General features: G+C 38.1%; 1 protein-coding gene across 1 annotated transcript in view; it reads right to left on the bottom strand.

The window, feature by feature from the left end:
* LOC141913890 (colorectal mutant cancer protein-like) overlaps positions 1-17,873 on the bottom strand; it is a 42,612-nt gene extending 24,739 nt beyond the window's left edge. Inside the window, exons 1-10 of the mRNA XM_074805066.1 lie at positions 17,628-17,873; positions 16,097-16,383; positions 14,680-14,831; positions 10,080-10,199; positions 9,296-9,438; positions 8,877-8,983; positions 8,102-8,283; positions 817-1,071; positions 488-648; positions 23-137 (exon numbers count right to left, since the gene is read on the bottom strand). Coding sequence (XP_074661167.1) covers positions 23-137; positions 488-648; positions 817-1,071; positions 8,102-8,283; positions 8,877-8,983; positions 9,296-9,438; positions 10,080-10,199; positions 14,680-14,831; positions 16,097-16,383; positions 17,628-17,791 — 1,686 coding nt within the window. The 5' untranslated portion in view covers positions 17,792-17,873. The remainder of the gene's footprint in view (positions 1-22; positions 138-487; positions 649-816; positions 1,072-8,101; positions 8,284-8,876; positions 8,984-9,295; positions 9,439-10,079; positions 10,200-14,679; positions 14,832-16,096; positions 16,384-17,627) is intronic.
* Positions 17,874-23,490: the final 5,617 nt, after the last annotated feature.

The following is a 23,490-nucleotide window of genomic DNA, read 5'->3' as shown; positions in this document are numbered from 1 at the left end:
TCATTATATATAGTAGACTCACCCCGTGTTGCGATATTTGGACACCGGTTAGTTTATGTTCACTGCTACTTGTTCGTAATTTCTTCAGTTCGGCTACTTTCGCTACAGGAACTTGATCACCAGAGCTGTTCATCATTCTGTAATCACACGATTATAGCATCAATAACGACATCTTCAGACCTGATTACAAGATACTATTGAGGAATAGTTTAGTTCTCCTTCAGATATCAATATACTCTCAAAATTAGGCTAGTTTCTAGTTCATGTTCGATTAAATTACTATTCTTGAGGTGAAATTACTCTCTTTTCCCGGTGAAAATTACTAAAATTAGCAATATCAGGGCTTGTATCATTAGTGTAAACCTCTTTGCTATCAACCTCTGCCTTATATTCTGAGCGTTGAGAAGCAAACAAGAGGAACATTCCATTCGAATATCTTTGAGGACAACTTCATTGACTTGGCTCAAAATTTGATCATCGAACGCACCTATCAGCTTGACACTGCGGTATCAACGGTCCGATCATCGCACCGGGCGTTGTCGGGGTCGACGTACGACTGTGTTGCGGACTACCACTGAACCGACTGTGAGACGGACTCGTCGTGCAATTACCGGAATTCGTCTGCAGTTTATAGTGCAACTCTTTGTTCTGAAATAACAACAATGAGACACCACTTATAGTTTTCAGTGAGACTGGAATAATCAGCATCGAAACTTCAAAATGATCTCAAAATTTTGGAATTGATAACATTGAACAATGGGTAACAAGTTAGACAACATTTTGTCAACTCCTTCTTTACGTTTTAAGACTGTTTACCTTTGACAGAAGTTTAGTTTTCTCCTCTTGAAGCCCGCCAAGCTGAGCTTTGAGTTTATTCAAATCGACTTCTTGACGTCCAACCTGATCTCGAAGTTCGAAGTTCTGCTGTTGTAAAACATCAATTTGTACACGACACGTTTCAATCTGTTCTCGATGTAGGGTGTCGGCAGAAGACTCCACTCCTGAATGTCGATACGACAGCGTTTCAATATCTCGGCCATCTTCATCTTTTGTTGTGCTCGATGGTGATACCTACGATTAGAAATCAATGAATTTTAATAGCTATGACATAGTTAGCTTGATATTGAGTCAACAAATCTCCACTTTCAACTATATCTTCACTCTCGGATCGAATCAACTAAATGTTCACTCTCAGAATCCACTATATCTTCACTCTTAGATAGACTCAACTAGATCTTCATTCAGACTCAACTAGATCTCCACTCTCTGATAGACTCAACTAGATCTCCACTCAGACTCGACTAGATCTCCACTCAGACTCGACTAGATCTCCACTTACAGATAGATTCAACTAGAATTTCACTCACACTCAACTAGATCTCCACTCTCAAAGACTCAACTAGATCTCCACTCTTAGATTCTCAACTAGATCTCCATTCTTAGATAGACTCAACTAGATCTCTACTCTTAGATAGACTCAACTAGATCTCCACTCTTAGACTCAACTAGATCTCCACTCTTAGAAAGACTCAACTAGAACATCACTCAGACTCAACTAGATCTCCACTCTTAGACTGAACTAGATCTTCACACAGACTCAACTAGATCTCCACTCAGACTCAACTAGATCTCCACTCTTAGACTCAACAAGAACTTCACTCAGAACCAACTAGATCTCCACTCTTGGATAGACTCAACTAGAACTCCACACAGAAAATAAACTAGATCTCCACTCTTAGACTCAACAAGAACTTCACACAGACTCAACTAGATCTTCACTCAGAACCAACTAGATCTCCACTCTTGGATAGACTCAACTAGAACTCCACACAGAAAATCAACTAGATCTCTACTCTTAGACTCAACAAGAACTTCACACAGACTCAACTAGATCTCTACTCTTAGACTCAACAAGAACTTCACACAGACTCAACTAGATCTCCACTCTTAGACTCAACTAGATCATCACTCAGAACCAACTAGAACTTCACACAGACTCAACTAGATCTCCACTCTTAGACTCAACAAGAACTTCACACAGACTCAACTAGATCTCCACTCTTAGACTCAACAAGAACTTCACACAGACTCAACTAGAACTCCACTCTTAGACTCAACTAGATCTCCACTCATAGACTCAACTAGAACTTCACACAGACTCAACTAGATCTCCACTCTTAGACTCAACTAGAACTTCACACAGACTCAACTAGATCTCCACTCTTAGATTGACTCAACTAGAACTTCACACAGACTCAACTAGATCTCCACTCTTAAACTCAACAAGAACTTCACACAGACTCAACTAGATCTCCACTCTTAGACTCAACTAGATCATCACTCAGAACCAACTAGAACTTCACACAGACTCAACTAGATCTCCACTCTTAGACTCAACAAGAACTTCACACAGACACAACTAGATCTCCACTCTTAGATAGAATCAACTAGAACTTCACACAGACTCAACTAGAACTTCACACAGACTCAACTAGAACTCCACACAGACTCAACTAGATCTCCACTCTTAGACTCAACTAGATCTCCACTCTTAAACTCAACTAGATCTCCACTCTTAGACTCAACTAGATCTTCACACAGACTCAACTAGATCTCCACTCTTAGACTCAACTAGATCATCACTCAGAACCAACTAGAACTTCACACAGACTCAACTAGATCTCCACTCTTAGACTCAACTAGAACTCCACACAGACTCAACTAGATCTCCACTCTCTGATAGACTCAACTAGATCTCCACTCTTAGACTCAACTAGATCTTCACACAGACTCAACTAGATCTCCACTCTTAGACTCAACTAGATCATCACTCAGAACCAACTAGAACTTCACACAGACTCAACTAGATCTCCACTCTTAGACTCAACAAGAACTTCACACAGACTCAACTAGATCTTCACTCAGAACCAACTAGATCTCCACTCTTGGATAGACTCAACTAGAACTTCACTCTTAGATAGACTCAACTACATCTCCACTCTTAGACTCAACTAGAACTTCACACAGACTCAACTAGATCTTCACTCAGAACCAACTAGATCTCCACTCATGGATAGACTCAACTAGATCTCCACTCTTAGACTCAACTAGAACTTCACACAGACTCAACTAGATCTTCACTCAGAACCAACTAGATCTCCACTCTTAAGACTCAACTAGATCTCCACTCTTAGACTCAACTAGATCTTCACTCAGAACCAACTAGATCTCCACTCTTGGATAGACTCAACTAGAACTCCACACAGAAAATCAACTAGATCTCTACTCTTAGACTCAACAAGAACTTCACACAGACTCAACTAGATCTCTACTCTTAGACTCAACAAGAACTTCACACAGACTCAACTAGATCTCCACTCTTAGACTCAACTAGATCATCACTCAGAACCAACTAGAACTTCACACAGACTCAACTAGATCTCCACTCTTAGACTCAACAAGAACTTCACACAGACTCAACTAGATCTCCACTCTTAGACTCAACAAGAACTTCACACAGACTCAACTAGATCTCCACTCTTAGATAGACTCAACTAGAACTTCACACAGACTCAACTAGAACTTCACACAGACTCAACTAGATCTCCACTCTTAGATTGACTCAACTAGAACTTCACACAGACTCAACTAGATCTCCACTCTTAAACTCAACAAGAACTTCACACAGACTCAACTAGATCTCCACTCTTAGACTCAACTAGATCATCACTCAGAACCAACTAGAACTTCACACAGACTCAACTAGATCTCCACTCTTAGACTCAACAAGAACTTCACACAGACACAACTAGATCTCCACTCTTAGATAGAATCAACTAGAACTTCACACAGACTCAACTAGATCTCCACTCTTAAACTCAACAAGAACTTCACACAGACTCAACTAGATCTCCACTCTTAGACTCAACTAGATCATCACTCAGAACCAACTAGAACTTCACACAGACTCAACTAGATCTCCACTCTTAGACTCAACAAGAACTTCACACAGACACAACTAGATCTCCACTCTTAGATAGAATCAACTAGAACTTCACACAGACTCAACTAGAACTTCACACAGACTCAACTAGAACTCCACACAGACTCAACTAGATCTCCACTCTTAGACTCAACTAGATCTCCACTCTTAAACTCAACTAGATCTCCACTCTTAGACTCAACTAGATCTTCACACAGACTCAACTAGATCTCCACTCTTAGACTCAACTAGATCATCACTCAGAACCAACTAGAACTTCACACAGACTCAACTAGATCTCCACTCTTAGACTCAACTAGAACTCCACACAGACTCAACTAGATCTCCACTCTCTGATAGACTCAACTAGATCTCCACTCTTAGACTCAACAAGAACTTCACACAGACTCAACTAGATCTTCACTCAGAACCAACTAGATCTCCACTCTTGGATAGACTCAACTAGAACTTCACTCTTAGATAGACTCAACTACATCTCCACTCTTAGACTCAACTAGAACTTCACACAGACTCAACTAGATCTTCACTCAGAACCAACTAGATCTCCACTCATGGATAGACTCAACTAGATCTCCACTCTTAGACTCAACTAGAACTTCACACAGACTCAACTAGATCTTCACTCAGAACCAACTAGATCTCCACTCTTAAGACTCAACTAGATCTCCACTCTTAGACTCAACTAGATCTTCACTCAGAACCAACTAGATCTCCACTCTTGGATAGACTCAACTAGAACTCCACACAGAAAATCAACTAGATCTCTACTCTTAGACTCAACAAGAACTTCACACAGACTCAACTAGATCTCTACTCTTAGACTCAACAAGAACTTCACACAGACTCAACTAGATCTCCACTCTTAGACTCAACTAGATCATCACTCAGAACCAACTAGAACTTCACACAGACTCAACTAGATCTCCACTCTTAGACTCAACAAGAACTTCACACAGACTCAACTAGATCTCCACTCTTAGACTCAACAAGAACTTCACACAGACTCAACTAGATCTCCACTCTTAGATAGACTCAACTAGAACTTCACACAGACTCAACTAGAACTTCACACAGACTCAACTAGATCTCCACTCTTAGATTGACTCAACTAGAACTTCACACAGACTCAACTAGATCTCCACTCTTAAACTCAACAAGAACTTCACACAGACTCAACTAGATCTCCACTCTTAGACTCAACTAGATCATCACTCAGAACCAACTAGAACTTCACACAGACTCAACTAGATCTCCACTCTTAGACTCAACAAGAACTTCACACAGACACAACTAGATCTCCACTCTTAGATAGAATCAACTAGAACTTCACACAGACTCAACTAGAACTCCACACAGACTCAACTAGATCTCCACTCTTAGACTCAACTAGATCTCCACTCTTAAACTCAACTAGATCTCCACTCTTAGACTCAACTAGATCTTCACACAGACTCAACTAGATCTCCACTCTTAGACTCAACTAGATCATCACTCAGAACCAACTAGAACTTCACACAGACTCAACTAGATCTCCACTCTTAGACTCAACTAGAACTCCACACAGACTCAACTAGATCTCCACTCTCTGATAGACTCAACTAGATCTCCACTCTTAGACTCAACAAGAACTTCACACAGACTCAACTAGATCTTCACTCAGAACCAACTAGATCTCCACTCTTGGATAGACTCAACTAGAACTTCACTCTTAGATAGACTCAACTAGATCGTCACTCAGAACCAACTAGAACTTCACACAGACTCAACTAGATCTCCACTCTTAAACTCAACTAGATCTCCACTCTTAGACTCAACTAGATCTTCACACAGACTCAACTAGATCTCCACTCTTAGACTCAACTAGATCATCACTCAGAACCAACTAGAACTTCACACAGACTCAACTAGATCTCCACTCTTAGACTCAACTAGAACTCCACACAGACTCAACTAGATCTCCACTCTCTGATAGACTCAACTACATCTCCACTCTTAGACTCAACTAGAACTTCACACAGACTCAACTAGATCTTCACTCAGAACCAACTAGATCTCCACTCATGGATAGACTCAACTAGATCTCCACTCTTAGACTCAACTAGAACTTCACACAGACTCAACTAGATCTTCACTCAGAACCAACTAGATCTCCACTCTTAAGACTCAACTAGATCTCCACTCTTAGACTCAACTAGATCTTCACTCAGAACCAACTAGATCTCCACTCTTGGATAGACTCAACTAGAACTCCACACAGAAAATCAACTAGATCTGCACTCTTAGACTCAACCAGAACTTCACACAGACTCAACTAGATCTCCACTCAGACTCAACTAGATCTCCACTCTTAGACTCAACAAGAACTTCACACAGACTCAACTAGATCTCCACTCTTAGACTCAACAAGAACTTCACACAGACTCAACTAGATCTCCACTCTTAGACTCAACAAGAACTTCACACAGACTCAACTAGAACTTCACACAGACTCAACTAGATCTCCACTCTTAGACTCAACAAGAACTTCACACAGACTCAACTAGATCTTCACTCTTAGACTCAACTAGATCTCCACTCTTAGACTCAACAAGAACTTCACACAGACTCAACTAGATCTCCACTCAGACTCAACTAGATCTCCACTCTTAGACTCAACAAGAACTTCACACAGACTCAACTAGATCTCCACTCTTAGACTCAACAAGAACTTCACACAGACTCAACTAGATCTCCACTCTTAGACTCAACAAAAACTTCACACAGACTCAACTAGAACTTCACACAGACTCAACTAGATCTCCACTCTTAGACTCAACTAGATCATCACTCAGAACCAACTAGAACTTCACACAGACTCAACTAGATCTCCACTCTTAGACTCAACTAGAACTTCACACAGACTCAACTAGATCTTCACTCAGAACCAACTAGATCTCCACTCCTAGACTCAACTAGATCTCCACTCTTAGATAGACTCAACTAGATCGTCACTCAGAACCAACTAGATCTCCACTCTTAGACTCAACTAGAACTTCACACAGACTCAACTAGAACTTCACACAGACTCAACTAGATCTCCACTCTTAGACTCAACTAGATCATCACTCAGAACCAACTAGAACTTCACACAGACTCAACTAGATCTCCACTCTTAGACTCAACTAGAACTTCACACAGACTCAACTAGATCTTCACTCAGAACCAACTAGATCTCCACTCCTAGACTCAACTAGATCTCCACTCTTAGATAGACTCAACTAGATCGTCACTCAGAACCAACTAGATCTCCACTCTTAGACTCAACTAGATCTTCACACAGACTCAACTAGATCTTCACTCAGAACCAACTAGATCTCCACTCCTAGACTCAACTAGATCTCCACTCTTAGATAGACTCAACTAGATCGTCACTCAGAACCAACTAGATCTCCACTCTTAGACTCAACTAGAACTTCACACAGACTCAACTAGATCTTCACTCAGAACCAACTAGATCTCCACTCTTAGACTCAACTAGATCTTCACACAGACTCAACTAGATCTCCACTCTAAGACTCAACTAGAACTTCACACAGACTCAACTAGATCTTCACTCAGAACCAACTAGATCTTCACTCTTAGACTCAACTAGATCTCCACTCTTAGACTCAACAAGAACTTCACACAGACTCAACTAGATCTTCACTCAGAACCAACTAGATCTCCACTCTTAGACTCAACTAGAACTTCACACAGACTCAACTAGATCTCCACTCTTAGATAGACTCAACTAGATCGTCACTCAGAACCAACTAGATCTCCACTCTTAGACTCAACTAGAACTTCACACAGACTCAACTAGATCTCCACTCTTGGATAGACTCAACTAGATCTTCACTCTTAGATAGACTCAACTAGAACTTCATTCAGATTTAACTAGAACTCCACTCTTAGATAGACTCAACTAGAACTTCACACAGACTAAACTAGATCTTCATTCAAGATACTTGATCGGAACACCGCTTCCTGTAGGACGTCTCAGAAGAGACTCTCAACTTACCAGGCAGGCATCAGAATGCTTACTGGAATATAGAAAATTTGGTATCATAAAAAGCTCACCTGATCTCCGACTGTTTTATCCTCTAGATTGTCTTCCATCAGTTTCTCGTAAGTAGGTTCTGTCGCGGTTGTCGTTGCGACATCGATCTTCACAGCTTCGATCTGTTTCTTTCGACTCTCGATTGACTGTTCGAGTTCCGAGACGACTCGCGATATTTCGGCATTCAAATCATTTCCTAAATCTGTAAAAAGAAAAGATGAACAGCCATGTTTGTTAGTACACGGGACATACAGATCAGATATTCCTGAATATAAGGAGTATTGAAGGAGAAAATTTCAAGTTTCACTTTCATATACATATAACAGTAGACTCTCAAAGAGCACATGCCATCATCCTCACATCCCATAGTTTCTCTATCATATGTTAGGTATATGTTTAATATTCATGAAAATATAAATTTCATGTGAAAAATAAGTGTGTCATGAAAAAAATGGTTTTAGATCTTGTCTTCAAGCCTTCGATTTTCTGCTAGAAATAGCTGTGTTAGTTATTGTTTATCCCAGTAAAACCATTAACACAGTGGTTTAAAGGCAAATTCTATCTATAACATTACCTAAATGTGCCTTTTTATTCTGTTACTGTTGGAAACAAATGTCCCTACCCGTATAAATTTAGGTGTAGGCTAGGTATCTAATCACCTGTTTTCCAAAGCTAGAGGAGTTTTAAAAGGGTTTCCTGACATTTCGCTCAAATTAAAGTTCCATCCACCGATTATAGCATTTTTCCATTCAGAAGAACATGACGCTGAATTACAGGATATAAAATCCATCTTACCTAAACTAGTGGCGCATTGAGAACCGAGAGCGATATTTTCATCATTCGTGAAACTCGCCTGGCTGCGGTTACTTTGTCCAGCATCCGATTCTTCTTCGTCTTCTTCCCTAGAAACGAAACGACACTATCACATCATTAATCAATCAATCAATCAATCAATCACATAAACATTGATATAGCGCCTGTTCCACTGATGCAGTCTTCACCGGCGCTGTAGTGGATGGTTACTGATACGCCTTTCGAAATAAGAATGTCTTTAAAGTACTTTTGAATATCTCGATGTCTGTTATGCTACGGAGCTCATGACTTCTCACACGTCGGTGCGACATGTGAGAATGAACGTCCACTGAATGATTTAAGTCATCATCATCATCATCGTCTACCGGTAACTTTACAACCAGAATGACGGAGATTCGTACCTGATAATATTGATCTGATGTCGTTCGATTTTTTTCCGTAACTCGGCGATGACGCTGTGCAGTTCGGTGATACGTTCTTCGTATCGTAAACTCTGCTGTTCGAGACGAATCGTCCAATCGCGCTGAATCTGCAGTTTCTCCGTCTACAGAGAGAGAAAAGAATAACTAATGAAGATCCTTGGTAAATCATCAATCACGATGATAAAGAAAAGACATCCATCCATATTTTCACCAGAGCTTCCTCAAACCACCTAACATAGAGTCAGAAGGTTTTAAACCCAACACCTTTTAAGTGGGGATGGAATACCCTTTCAACCAAACCGCGAGGACAGCTTCACTTACCACCAAACATGGAGTCAGAATGTTTTAAACCCAAAGCATCATCAAGTGCGGATTGAATACTCTTTCAGCCAAACCATGATGATAGTTCACCAAGAACCTTAGTGTCTGATCTATGAGCAAATAATTGCTCGTAGGTCTGATGTACCACAGTTGGTACACTAGGATCGTAGAGCAACATAGTACACTGCGGAGACAGCCACACTACAGGACTGGGTGAAGATGACAGCTTCTTTTCCCACTAAACATGGCATCAGGGTTTAAATGCACTACCTTTTGAGCGCGGAACAACCATCGTTTCAACTAAACCACGTGGACAGCTTTCATTAACACCAAACCGAATCGCGGTTCAAACCCAAAACCTCTCAAGAGCGAATCGAGCTCAGTTTCAATCAAACCACTAGGACAGTTTCCCTTACCACAGCGTATATTACTGTGTGATTACCTGAGACTTGCTGAGTTGTTTCTCAAGTAAATCCCGTTCGGTAGTCACGTGTTGTAAACGCCGACCGACATCCACTACGTTCATGTCTTGTTTCAACGATGAAATCGTCGCCAAATGTAACTGCAAAATACAACAAATAAACGCATTCAGTTTGACTTTGAATAAAAAGAAAAAATTACCATGGAAATGTTGATTGCCGATTTGAAAGTTGGTAACTACTCCACAACGAGAACACCACTATACATCGCAAGATTCAAAACATAGATTTCTTTTTAATAAGAATTTAACTCCATCAAAATCTATACATGCTCTTGCAATTTATTCAGTTTGACTTAAAATAAGAAGGAAAAATATTGAAAGTTGGTAACTACTCGACAACGAGAGCGCCACTATACATCGTAAGATTCAAATCAAAAGATTTCTAAATATTCTTTTGTTTTTTTTACTATCAAAACATCTGCCTTCACAATTTATTCATTTATATTCCAGGCCCCGACGGACGAAGGTTTGGAGACACGAAATGACCAAAGATGCATCATCAGTGAGATCAGTTGAAGAAATCATTCAAATTGACTTCAGACAAATGCCACGGCAAGAATATCCAAAACAACGACAACTATTGCATATCTAAATTGAAATATCTCGTAATTTCAGGGTTGGAAAAAATTTTAAATCGAAACGCGTGAACGTGAACGCATTGACAAACAGCTTGGGGTAAGTTGATTCTGATCTTGGGGTAAGTTGATTCTAATCTTGTTCTACGCAAGTTCTATTCTTCCACTTACACTCATTCTAGAGTAACGGGATGATAAGTGGATAGGGATAAGTCAGTGATAAGTAACTTATCTAGCGTACTGACTGACTGACAGCTGGCTGTGAGAAATTCCGAGGGTAAATTTCATTAAGCAGACTGGATGTACAGGTGCAACAACACACACAGACAGACACGCATACATACATACACATACACAGCTCATGAGCGAGAACTTTACAACAAGATTTCTTGTTGAGAGAAAGGGAAATTTCAACTTTGTAAATCACGCTCTTTATTTTGTTAAAATATTAAGAGCTTTTGTTGTAACAATATATAAATGGAATGATGTAATGTCTAACTAAATGATCAAACATAGTGAACATACTCAACACTACAAATTTTATTGGCCATGCTCGATATTGATGCAAACGATTCTTTTTAAGCTGACAGGACAAGAGATTCAATATGATAATAATGAGTTCTTATAACAGGGTCCCTAATCGGATCAGTCATTTAAGGATATAAAGAATTTTCAAGGAAAAGTTTCAAATTTTGAGGACGTGTCTGCATCACTTTCATATCCAAATTACTGTAGACTCGTCCTACATCGGTACTGTTTATCTCGGTAGACGATTTATTTGGTGATTTTGTAAGCAAATCATTATCCTAAAATACACTACCAAAACTCAGTTTTTCGATAACCACCTAATTGAGTTAACAAGAAATCCGGGTCCCAACTGCACCAATTTAGTCGTAGTTTATTGCACAACTTAAAAAATTTCGAATATCAAGCATTTTCATCAAAATACAACAGCACCTTCAATAGCATTTTCCACAGAATATGAACATTTGAATAGCGTAAAAAAAGAACTCACAACCAAATTTCAAGTCTTATTATGTTAGATTAGGCAGGGAGGGCAAGTTTCTGTAACTATAAGTATAGTCGTATACAACATATACCTTAATACATTGTGAAGTTTACACTACTGCATAACCAAGCGGTCATATGTAATTAGTAAACGCAACTAATGACCAGTGGATCTCTCCTCATCGACTCATTCCATTAAGAATCCACAATTTACTCGAACTACTCTATAACGCAGCTTGCGTACCAACTCATAGGCCTAAATTCAAGTTTCCTATTCCTGTCTAGCAAAACGATAGGAATATCCGCCTGGTAGAGAGATATGGACCGTAAAAGCGTTCATAATTTTCTTAACCCGGCATCTTTGAACTTTGTAACTCAATTCCAACCTATATAATCTTGTATTTGTCACATTCTTATATAATGTGTGTTTATTAACATAATATTGTACTGCCAAGTAAAGACGAACAGTAAAAGCATTAATAATTCTTTAATCGGGTATTTTTGAATTTTTTGAACTATCAAAATCTAGACTTTCATTGTAAAACTAATTATTGCTGGTAACCACAATAAATACATGTAATAGCCGTTTTTCAAGATATAGTCAATCAGTGGCGAGAAGAACCATAAAATGGTAAGGCGAGTGATAGTGTAAAAAGTTTGTCTCGGGAAATGGCAGATGGATTGAGGATATCTAGTTTGTCACGTGAATTAACTCTGAACTTTTTTACCCCTATTTTCAAATTATTTTCAGGATAGTGAGCTGTGTGCCTTGATGCAATGATTTTGGCCTAGCAAAAATTATAGAGTGTGCCTAAAAAGAAATGATTATCACCTAATAGAAATATAGTCTGTCCGTAAAAAACATGATTTAGAAATTGATGCCGTCTGTGCCTAAATGAAATAATTATAACCAAGCAGAAATTGATATGGTCTGGGCCTAAAAAGATGAAATCAATGTAGTCTGTGCCTGAATGAATAAATTGAAGCCAAGAGAATCAGCGCCAAATGAATCACATTATGGCCTAGCAAAAAAAATGCAATCTGTGCTAAAAGGTGAATAGTCGTGTCCAATCAAAGTAAATATTCTCTATATGATATGGTCTGTACCTAAAAAGATAATTAGGCCTATGCTGTATAGCAAAAATTATGTAATCTGTGTCCAATAGAAATGAAAAGTGGCTTTACTACAGAAATTGATGTAGTTTGTACAAAAAGAAATGAGGCCTGAACCAAATAGAAATTAATGTGACCTAAGCCTAACGATAATGTATATAGTTTGTGCCAATAAGAAACGATTGTGGCCTAACAGAATTAACAAAAAGATGAATGTGGTCTATGAATCATATCGAGCTGCCTCATCATCGACAATGTTCCTGGTTACAGCAATTAATAATGGAGTTAATGTCCATTTTCCATTGAACTCTGCTGCAGAAACTGCATATTTCTATCAAGGTTTCTTAAGGATTTCAGGAAATTGCATATTCATTTCTATCCAAGTTTTGCAAGGATTTGGAGTCGTGACTGCTAGGAAGCCTTCACATTTTCTTTCACTTCTTCTTTTCTCGGATCCCACCATGCATATTGCAAAAATCCTAAATCCCTATCAGTCTCAAGAAAATACACAATATCCATGTTGTAAGATGAATATACGACAAACCCCACAATGATTCAGCCAAAGATGAAAAGTTCTTGAATAGAATAGAAACGAATAGGCCTATATATTTCGAGCAACGTTAAAGAATATCAGCTATCATCAGGTGTAGTGACTCCAGAATGAATTTACAAAAATTATCGAAGAAAGGGTCTGAGTCTATTGGTTTTTTTTCGGTCATGATTTGGCAACAATGTATCTTCTCCAGCTTCCTGAAAAGCTACATTCACTGCAGCAACTGGTAGACGCTATACTACCATCACAATCATCATCATAATCTCGCATCGTTAGAGTGGTATGAGTCATGGTGTAAAGAGTAGGTACACGTATTTCAACAGATGGTGACTAATCCCGTGCACAGGCTCAAGTCTGTTGAGCTTCCATACGATCTCCCTGGATCCCAATAGACTCGAAAATAGTTACATTAAAGAAGACATCATATTGGATGTCTCTGATGGCTAAATTATGATAGGTTTGGGACAATATTTCTAGTCGTGAGTTGCTAATCGACGTTTAACTAGACAATAAAACACTGCATCAAACATACAAATTACGCCATAAAACATGAATTATTACACGAGATGAAAAGAAAATTCTGATAATGAAATCGTATTCAACCATAAAGCTCAGCCATATACTCAGAGCAATGAACAAAAAAGGGAAAACGTGATTCGAGCACGTTTGTAGGGTGATTTTGTGAGGGAAATTTTTCAGGTTGAACTTTTATTGGAATCAAGCATACATTACTTACTAATTATTAACTTATTACATACGTTTGCTTTTTTATTCGCCATAATAAGGGAGAATTTCTATAGGCCTATGAATTTGTTGTTATTGGTGAAAACATCATTCAACACCGATAAGAATTCGGTAGTGAAAACATCTTTCAACACTTGTTTAGGTTTTGAAACCCCCAACCCTGACTAGATAACAGCTGGCCGAATGCTAAACACACTCCACTTGAAATATTGATGTTTCGACGATGAGAATTAAATCAATATGAATATTTTTGAAATTCAATAATTTAAGTTCTACTTACTACAGACTGCAGTCAGTAACCTGTCTGTGGTTTAGTTTCACGATCAGACATTTTCACAAACCATATATATAAGCCCACATATACAAGGTTGGTATAAGCCCATCCGATTATAAAAAGCTTACCACCAATGATTAGGTAAGTAACGAACTAGACTGATACCGAAATACTAACTCTTTAGATACATTTTTTCAATCAGGAATAGTTTTAAAGCCCATTTCTATACTATGAACAAGTTTTGCAGTTTATTCTGATTTAAATTTGTAGCCTTTGAAATAGTGGTACACTTACCGAGTTTGCGACTTCCAAACAGTTGCTGGCCATCGCGTCGTTGATAAATTTTTTGTAACAATCGGGTTCGTGCGTTTCTAGGAGACGATGTAACGACGGCGGGTCGGGTCCCATATCCTGCGTTCCGCTGTCGTAGCCGTATCCGGAATTTGCTGCGAAGAGAGATAGTTTTAGAAAACATGTTGTTACAAACTCGGTAAAACTTGTAGCCTAGAAATGAAATATTTCAGTATTTCTTGTATAATTCAGTATTTTGTTAAAAGATTAATGAATAAACTAATTAAATTGGAAAGGCAGTTTTTGAAACGCCTCTCTTGAAACGTGGCTAGCGAAACCAAGGTCAATGTAGAATTGGCAGAAGATTGCAAGCAAGGCCAGGTAGGTGGAAATTTCAATTTCTCCATTTTACAGGATTTGCTTTTCTGAACTGAGTGCATCATTATTTTATGATAAACAAGTCGATATAGGTCACCAAAATTATTAAAACATACAGATTTAGCTCATTCTCAACACACGCACAGGATTTCATGAATATTTCAATGAAATATATATTAACCAAAAATTCAGTTTTTGAAACGACCCTCTTGAAACGTGGCTGGCGAACCAAGGTCAAGGTAGAATTGGCAGAAGATTGCAAGCAAGGCCAGGTAGGTGGAAATTTCAATTTCTCCATTTTACAGGATTTGCTTTTCTGAACTGAGTGCATCATTATTTTATGATAAACAAGTCGATATAGGTCACCAAAATTATTAAAACATACAGATTTAGCTCATTCTCAACACACGCACAGGATTTCATGAATATTTCAATGAAATATTAACCAAAAATTCTATTACCAATTTCCCAAATATTTATGGTGCATCAATTTTCTGAAGTCCACACACACAATATAACACAGCGTATCCCAATGAGTAGCTCATTCATCAAAATAAAACTAGCTCACACAAATATTGAATGAATATTATCTATAAAATTGTCATTTCTACCAAATCAAAAAGTTTTAGTTTTCAGAGGAACTTTTCAGAGGAAGCCTTATAACTATCTATTGGGACCAAAACAAAAACCAAATAGGGCCGACAGACCTACATACTTTTTACCAAAACTGTGAACCCTGACGATTGTTTTGTTTTTACTCTTTATTCCATGCATTTGAAATGTGAAAATTGACAGGTGTGTGTTTGTGTCAATACAAGGCAAAACTGTTTCATTAATTTCCTGAAGGAACTTTCTAGACTCTCAAGTTTCTCTCCATCTCTCTTAGAAACTATCATTTTTCGATAGGCCTGAATTTGATTCTCATTTTTGCAAACTTGAAAAACTAGCAGTGTGGCTAAAACGACTCCACATCATTTATTCCTAACGTGCATAAACTGCTTGGGCCCCTCAGCCCCATCTCGAGTCACTTTGACAGACTCACCTAAACTATTATCACTGCTATTTTGCCAGGCCATCATTCGACGCGCATCGCTGCCGATATCGTGCATTCCACCACCATCGCCGCCGGAGACGATAACGACGTCGTCGGTCGGGTCGCAGATCAACTGATCTTTAACCTGAGCGATTTCCGCCATCAGTTTCCGTCGGCATTTAATAAACTCTTCGAACGAAATGACGCCGCCTTCGTTGTACATCCCGAGTTCGTGGCGCAGCGCGTCGACGACGTCGGCCATGTTGAGTCGCTGGCACATAACGACCAGATCTTTCCTGAAATAAGGATGGAGAAAAATTCTTTTATATTTCGTTAAGAATTAAGTGGGAAAACATCGATTGAAATCAAATTAAAAAAAAAAACAAGGTAAGCGAACGAAAATGATTCATGAAGTTTATTTAAAAAAAAAACAATCAATAGACAAGGATTCAAATCGAGAAGTTAGAAAAAAGGCCTGACTAATCAATTCAACAAGTTACAAAAAAACAATAAATGACTTGTCATTAGGCCAAAGATTGAATTGAATAATTTTGAAAAAAAACAACAGCCTTGCCAATATCTACATATTCAATTTGAATGAAATGAAATAAATAAACAACTGCCTTGTCAATAGGCCAAAGATTTGATTATTGAATTTGGGCTGTCGAACAAAAAATAATAATTGACTTGCCATTAGGCCAACTGACCGATAAGCCAAATATTCAATTCAATGAGTTAAAAAAAACTGACTGACCAATAGGCCAAAGATTCTAAATTCAATAAGTTAGAAAAGAAATAACTGACTGACCATTAGCCTAGGCCAAAGATTCGAATTCAATGAGTTAAAAGGAATAACTGACTGACCAATAGGCCAAAATATTCAATTGAAGGAAGTTTGTCAGGCCGAACAAATTTAGAAAATACTTGTCCAACGCCATTGTTGGGATAATGTTTCTTAGAAGAGAATTATTTTGATTGATTGTATTTTTCTAGGAATCCATTTTGATCTGTTCCTTCATGTTATCTCAGCTGTATGGGCCATAGTCTGCATCGATGATATAACTGTACTACTAAAGGAACAATTAAGGTAGGGCCTATAGTTAAGTAGTCTAGTACCTAGCCGTCGTTCTACAAACAACCTGTAGGGAACCCGTACGACTGGTATTCAGACTAATAGGTAAGGTAACTAAGCTAAGATACTTTATGGCAGTTGTAGGCTCACAAGCATGCAAAAGGGCCTACCACTTAGGCCTACTGGTAAGCCTAAAATATATGTTTAACAACATTACAAAGCGCTAAAAATACAACTTTGAAAAACATTTTATAGCGAGTTTGTGCAAATTTGTATAGAGAAATTAAGTTCATATACAGTCCACACCAAGACCAAGACTTGGTCCAAGACCAAAGTAAAGTTAATGTTCAGTCAATATTAGAAACTGCTTAACTAAACTCTGTGGTATCTTGCAAAATGTTTAGGCTATGTACAATTAATATCGCACCTGATACATCGCAACCCCATATTCAGCCCTTGCCTCCTTACCCATCAATGTAGCCATCTCCATCATGATCACAGCTAACGAATAATCTCCTTAGTCTTTCTTCTTCAGCTGTTGAGCTCGAATCACTACCACTACTGCTGGACCCTCGCGCTAATCCCGGGGGCGACTGACCCACACTCCCTCCTGGGGGTAAATGTAAAGACATTTTAAACGCGTTAATCCATCCTTATCCTAATCCTCTCGCCACAGTATTAATCCACAATGTAAACAACACAAATTGCGAACTACTGGCTCCACACTAGGCCTATACTGTATGTAGTGTACACTGTCGAGTATGCGCAGGGAATAGAATAAAGAAAGGAATCGGATTCGGAATCCGGCACGGAATCAAGCGTTACAATAACCGCCCACTGACTCGTTCTATCTGGAATTATCCCCGCGACATGAGCACTACAGCCAATTATTGCAAGTTGTAAATTGTGGTCCTGTTTATCTGCTTATGTTTATTGTGAATCATAAGTCATGAATCATACTAGGCAACTGAATTTCATCTCAGATCGAGGGGCATATTTTGGTTTTATTTATAAAACGTTACCATTATGAAACCGAAACAATGTTAACCATTCAGCGTCATTTTACAAACGACAACCGTAAATCGATGTGCAGAACGTCACAGGTCTATGTGTACACATACAAGCTATTTGGCAAAATATTGTTGACCGAATGGCTCCCTGTGATTATACAATGACCGCTTTTTGAACGTCGAAATGTTATATTGCATTGAATATCATTAGAAGACGTATTGTAATAGTAATGGATGTATGATTATATCAGAAGCGGCTGACATAAATAGAAGTGATAAGTAAATCGGATTATTCGGTTAAATGGCGGATGTATACACGATACGGAAGTCTGATAAAAGTCAGACCCTGACATGGGGATGCTGGTGGAATGACGAAGCTATCTAAATTTACAATCTGTGTAGGGCCGGCGTGAATTTTATCAGCGGCTACAAGCGGTCCATATAAAAATGTGTAAATGTATAATCTCAATATTCAAATGTTTTGAAATATGTTCGATATTAGGGGTATGTAGGTTTCGTGAGATTATCAATGTATAATAGCATAGCTGTCATATACGGCTCCGCGTCCTCTGATGGCATGTGTATTAGGTAACAATTCAATTAAATTTTTTATTGATCCTTAATACATTGAAATTCCGGGATAAAATCCCCAAATTCAATAAGGTTAATTTTGAAATAAGAAAATACAACATATAAGACACACGGGTAATTCATACAGAATAATATAAACAAGTTATTTTAAATGACTGCCTACTTCAACCCAGACTCAGGATAGGATACCGAGTGACAGCCAACGGTCCCGGAGACCGGGCCGGCTGGCTAGGCCACACGATATGCTCGAAGTCATGATGAAGCAGACATCAGAAGAGCTCTTTCCTCAACCATGGAGACAATGAAGTTGCATTGACGATTTTCGATGAAATATTAAACCAAAACTCAGTACAGTCGAAGACCGTATCGGGGCTACTCAATTGCCAAATCTCATAATTCCCCAAATTTCTTAAAACTTCGATTTCAAAATTGCAATTCCACATTAGATTATCCCAGAAATTCTACATTTTTTTCGCAGGCGTCAAATAATTTATCAAAATTAATTTTCTTGTTTAGTTTTCCTAACACATAAATGGTAAAACCGTTCAAGGTGATACAAAAAATTGACGTTGGACCATAAAAGAATAGATAGATGTAAACGCTGAATTTAAGGTCCCATCGGTAAGGCAATCTCAGCAACTGTTTGCAAAAGATCGACCAGTGGAGCGGCTGCGACGACTGCTTCGTTTAATGGCATCTACTGACAACTCTCAACTTCGCACAGAAAAATCGATCAAATTACTGAGAAAGAAATAACAGCTTAGAATAGATTATTTTCACATTGCGTGCAGTCGCCCGAATGATAGATGATATCTATATCACCCTGAAAATGCCCGCTTAAACCGCCGCTGGGTTGTTATATAAAAAATCCAAAAGTCGACGATCAGGAACCATTGACGAGAAAACGTTCTTTAGATTTCAACTCCTCACTTGAATCCAGTTTAAATAGTTTTAGGCTTGAATCGTCTTTATCATTTTGACATAGTGTAATCTTGTGCTGAGAAATATTTTATATTTTCTTGATGTTGCTTTGTATGTTGTAATTAGAGTCAAACATCAGACGACATAAACTTACTTTTTCATCTTAAATATCGCGTGAAGAAATTTAGTCGAAGTAGCGGATGTAACGGGGGGGGGGGGGGTGCACGCGCACACCAATTTTTTCAGCCGAATAACCTTGGAATTTTCTACCTAAGTTATTTTCTTAGAAAATAGTGAAATTGTGAACATATTTCATTCCTTATTTCAACCAGGAAAGTGCTCAGACTGAATCCACCTAAATGCGTCTAATTTTTCAAAATTATATTCTGAAGGAGCGTCCCCAGACCCCCGATGTGTAAGTAGTGACCCAAGTGGGTATAGTGCGCACATCCCCTTTCTCTGAAAAGCTAGATCCTCCCCTGCTTAACATCGTCGATTTTACATTTAGTGTTGTTAAACGTATATATATGTATATATATATATATATATATATATATATATATATATATATATATATATATATATATATATATATATATATATATATATATATATATATATATATATATATATCTTTATTTACGTGTCATCTCGATAGACAAGCCAGCCTATAATATTAGGTTAGTCACACACAAAATTAGCCTCCGGGTTAAAGGTAATACCAGTCTATAAAACCGGGCCCTGGAGATCTTGGTTGATTCTGACACAATATGATCGGTAAATTTAACCACTGTGTGTGTGTTACTTTCCAAAGCCAGGCTCACCCAAGTCCTGGCAGTGGTTGTCTCCACAGAGATCTCCGGCGCTTGACGATCCTAGTGTGATACAATCAACGTGTGGTACATCAGCCAGCGTATATAACGTCTATAAAGTAAGAAACGTATGAGGTCGATTTGCTCAATGAGCAATTATCTAGATAATTGCTTATTAATTAGACAGCTTGTAGATTCTGATTTAATGCGACCATAAACCAAAATCCACAGTAATTTACATAATCTAACTGAAATCTGAATCCAGTTTCACAGTTTTCGTTAATTTGATGCATCCAGTTCCACACTTCTGTGGATTTCATTTGACTCTGAATTTAGTTTCACAGTTTTCTTGGAACCCAGTTCCAAAGTTATCTGGGTTTATTTTGTCTTCTGGACCGAGTGGCCACAGTTTTCGGGTTTAATTTTGCATGGATGAATACGTTCTTTATAGTTTAACTAGACATTATCGGATATTAATTACTTTTACTTTTCAGTTAAAAATAAATATATCGCACAATAGCTTCGTATTTCAGTGGTTTCCACTCTGGATTCAATTACTGAACGCTTGATTCAAGTACTGAAGTTAACACGCAGCAATTTGAAAAACCTGAATTGAAAAGTTACTAGTCTGTTGAATGTCTTGAGTGTAAAATTGATGGGCGAATTTTCTATACAAAAAAAAAGAACTTCCAGGATGTGGCAACAGCTGTGTGGGTTCTATTCGACTTGTACCCAGTTCCACAGTTCCTGAATCCTCAGTAAAATAAAATATCAGACAATAGTTTCGTTTTTCACCGGTTCCCATTCTGGATTCAATTACTGAACTCTTGATTCAAGTATTGAAGTTAACACGCAGCAATTTGAAAAACCTGAATAGAAAAGTAAATAGTGTATGAAATGTCTGAAGTGTAAAATTGATGGGCGAATTTTCTACATAAGGGTTCCTATATTGAATGCAGCAACCAAACCTTCAATTCAAAGTATTTCAAGATATCAACCGATGGCTATTTTGATTTGATCGTCATTAAATTCATAACCATAATTTTCTTATAACTGAGATGAGGAACGATTGTTCGCTACGTGTCACTAATCTAATCATGCTGTCTTGTATAGTAGTATATTCTTTAAGGGTGTTTTATATATACCATTACTTTTATTCTCACCATTTCGAATTGATGCAATTAATTTTGACGAAACTACGCTTCATAGTACGATATTCAAGCAAGCAATGCAGAAAACCCGTTATCGCTGCTTTTTACACCGTATCTCCAAGCAATTGCTCTTTTTCTGAAACGGCACTATTTCTTTAAACCTGGTAAATCAACTGATAAAATGAGAGCCTATTGTAGACTGTACATTGCTATTATATTCATTTTAAGTCTAGGCGTTTAAAATGATGGCTTATTTAGTGACTCGCGTATGCGCTGTTGTTGTGATTGTGGCCAGTGCCGCGTCATTTGCTGCAGGTGAGTAGCGGCTGAGACAATGATTAATCTACTTAGATTATCGATTGAACGGATCAATTTTTAAGCATTTCAGAGATAAAACCTATATCCTGACAAAAAATCATTGACGCTCATAATATTGTTCTTACACACATGTATTTCCTGTAGAACATTCTTTTGTGTCTGATTGGTTGACATGGCATCATCTGTGCAGTGAATCCAGGCATTATGAATTGGGGGGGGGGGGGGGTAGGATAATCCGAAGCCTAATTGTAAACACGTACGAAACCAAGCACCGTCGATGTTATGACATTTTGAAAGATCGATATTTGTTGGGCCCGGTATTATAGGTATTATAGACTGGTAAAATAATTGTGTTTTACTTCTGAATTCAACTTACCTTTTCATGTTTTTTTTTATATAGGCTGCACGACCAAGGGTATGATGTGTCTCGGTGGTGCCTCGAAGTGTTGTAGCGGCAAACCTTGTAAAGTAGTTTGTTCTTGAATCATTGGTGATAGAGTTTATAATCGGATATACTTGTGGTGTTTGGTAACTATCCGATTATGAAACTGAACCACAGTCAGGTTACCGACTGAATGACTATGAAGAGTCTCAAAATTAATTAATATTTGTTACTCAGTCGTCAAATCTCGTGTTATAATTAGATTCTATAAAACCGCGAGTAAATAAATCAATGATCGGATTTTTAACTGTTTATGATTCGTCAGTGGATGTTTTCAAAGTGCTTAATAGGAGGCGCCGTTGTATCCGCGGTGCGAGGAACACATCAGCGTCCAGTTCCGCGTTTTACTGAATTCAACTTCGCTTAAGCTTCTTGTTCAATATCATAAACATTTTGACCACAGTTGAGCTCGACGTCGAATTTGACACATCAGATTCAGTATTTCTCAAAAATTCTTTGACTTCCGACAATAAAGTTTTCGATTTCTGCTGGTGATGTTTCGATTACCTTGGGGTTTTTTTCAGTTCCTTCCGAACAGGAAAATATCACATGGAGCGAAATCCGGTGATTTGGTGATTTTAGATTAATTCTAAATCATCTGACAGCTGGTCATTTATCAATAGAGATGCAGTTCACACCTTCAATTTGGGTCGACACAAATTTTCATGGCCATTCATAATAACGCTGCTAGTGCCCAGCCATGTATGGCTTATCATTGCATTTCAACATTTCATCCTCGAACAAACGTCCGGGTCTACCAACCATACCCCCCAAAAAATCATTTCGATCAGAGTGAATGAGTGATAAATCTTAAAGCTTGTGAGAACTCTGTGTATGTTACTTATTCACACCATCGTCGCAATAACTCTTGAACTTTCAGTCTGAATTTCGAATATGTAGCACAATACGCAAAGAAGTTAGCACAAGAATCTACGACAGTTAGACCGATGGCCATCTTTCTAATCAGCATAGACGAATGATTGTCAGCTATCCCTTTTATACGTAGAAAACTAAATCCAAGTAATTTTATTAATGATAATTTTTCGACAAATATCGGGGATTCAAAAATGATGAATATGAAAACTA

The sequence above is a fragment of the Tubulanus polymorphus genome, chromosome 12 (assembly GCF_964204645.1).
Source record: "Tubulanus polymorphus chromosome 12, tnTubPoly1.2, whole genome shotgun sequence".
NCBI lineage: Eukaryota > Metazoa > Nemertea > Palaeonemertea > Tubulaniformes > Tubulanidae > Tubulanus > Tubulanus polymorphus.
The sequence above is the reverse complement of the archived record's forward strand: the minus strand, read 5'-3'. Positions and strand labels throughout refer to the sequence as shown.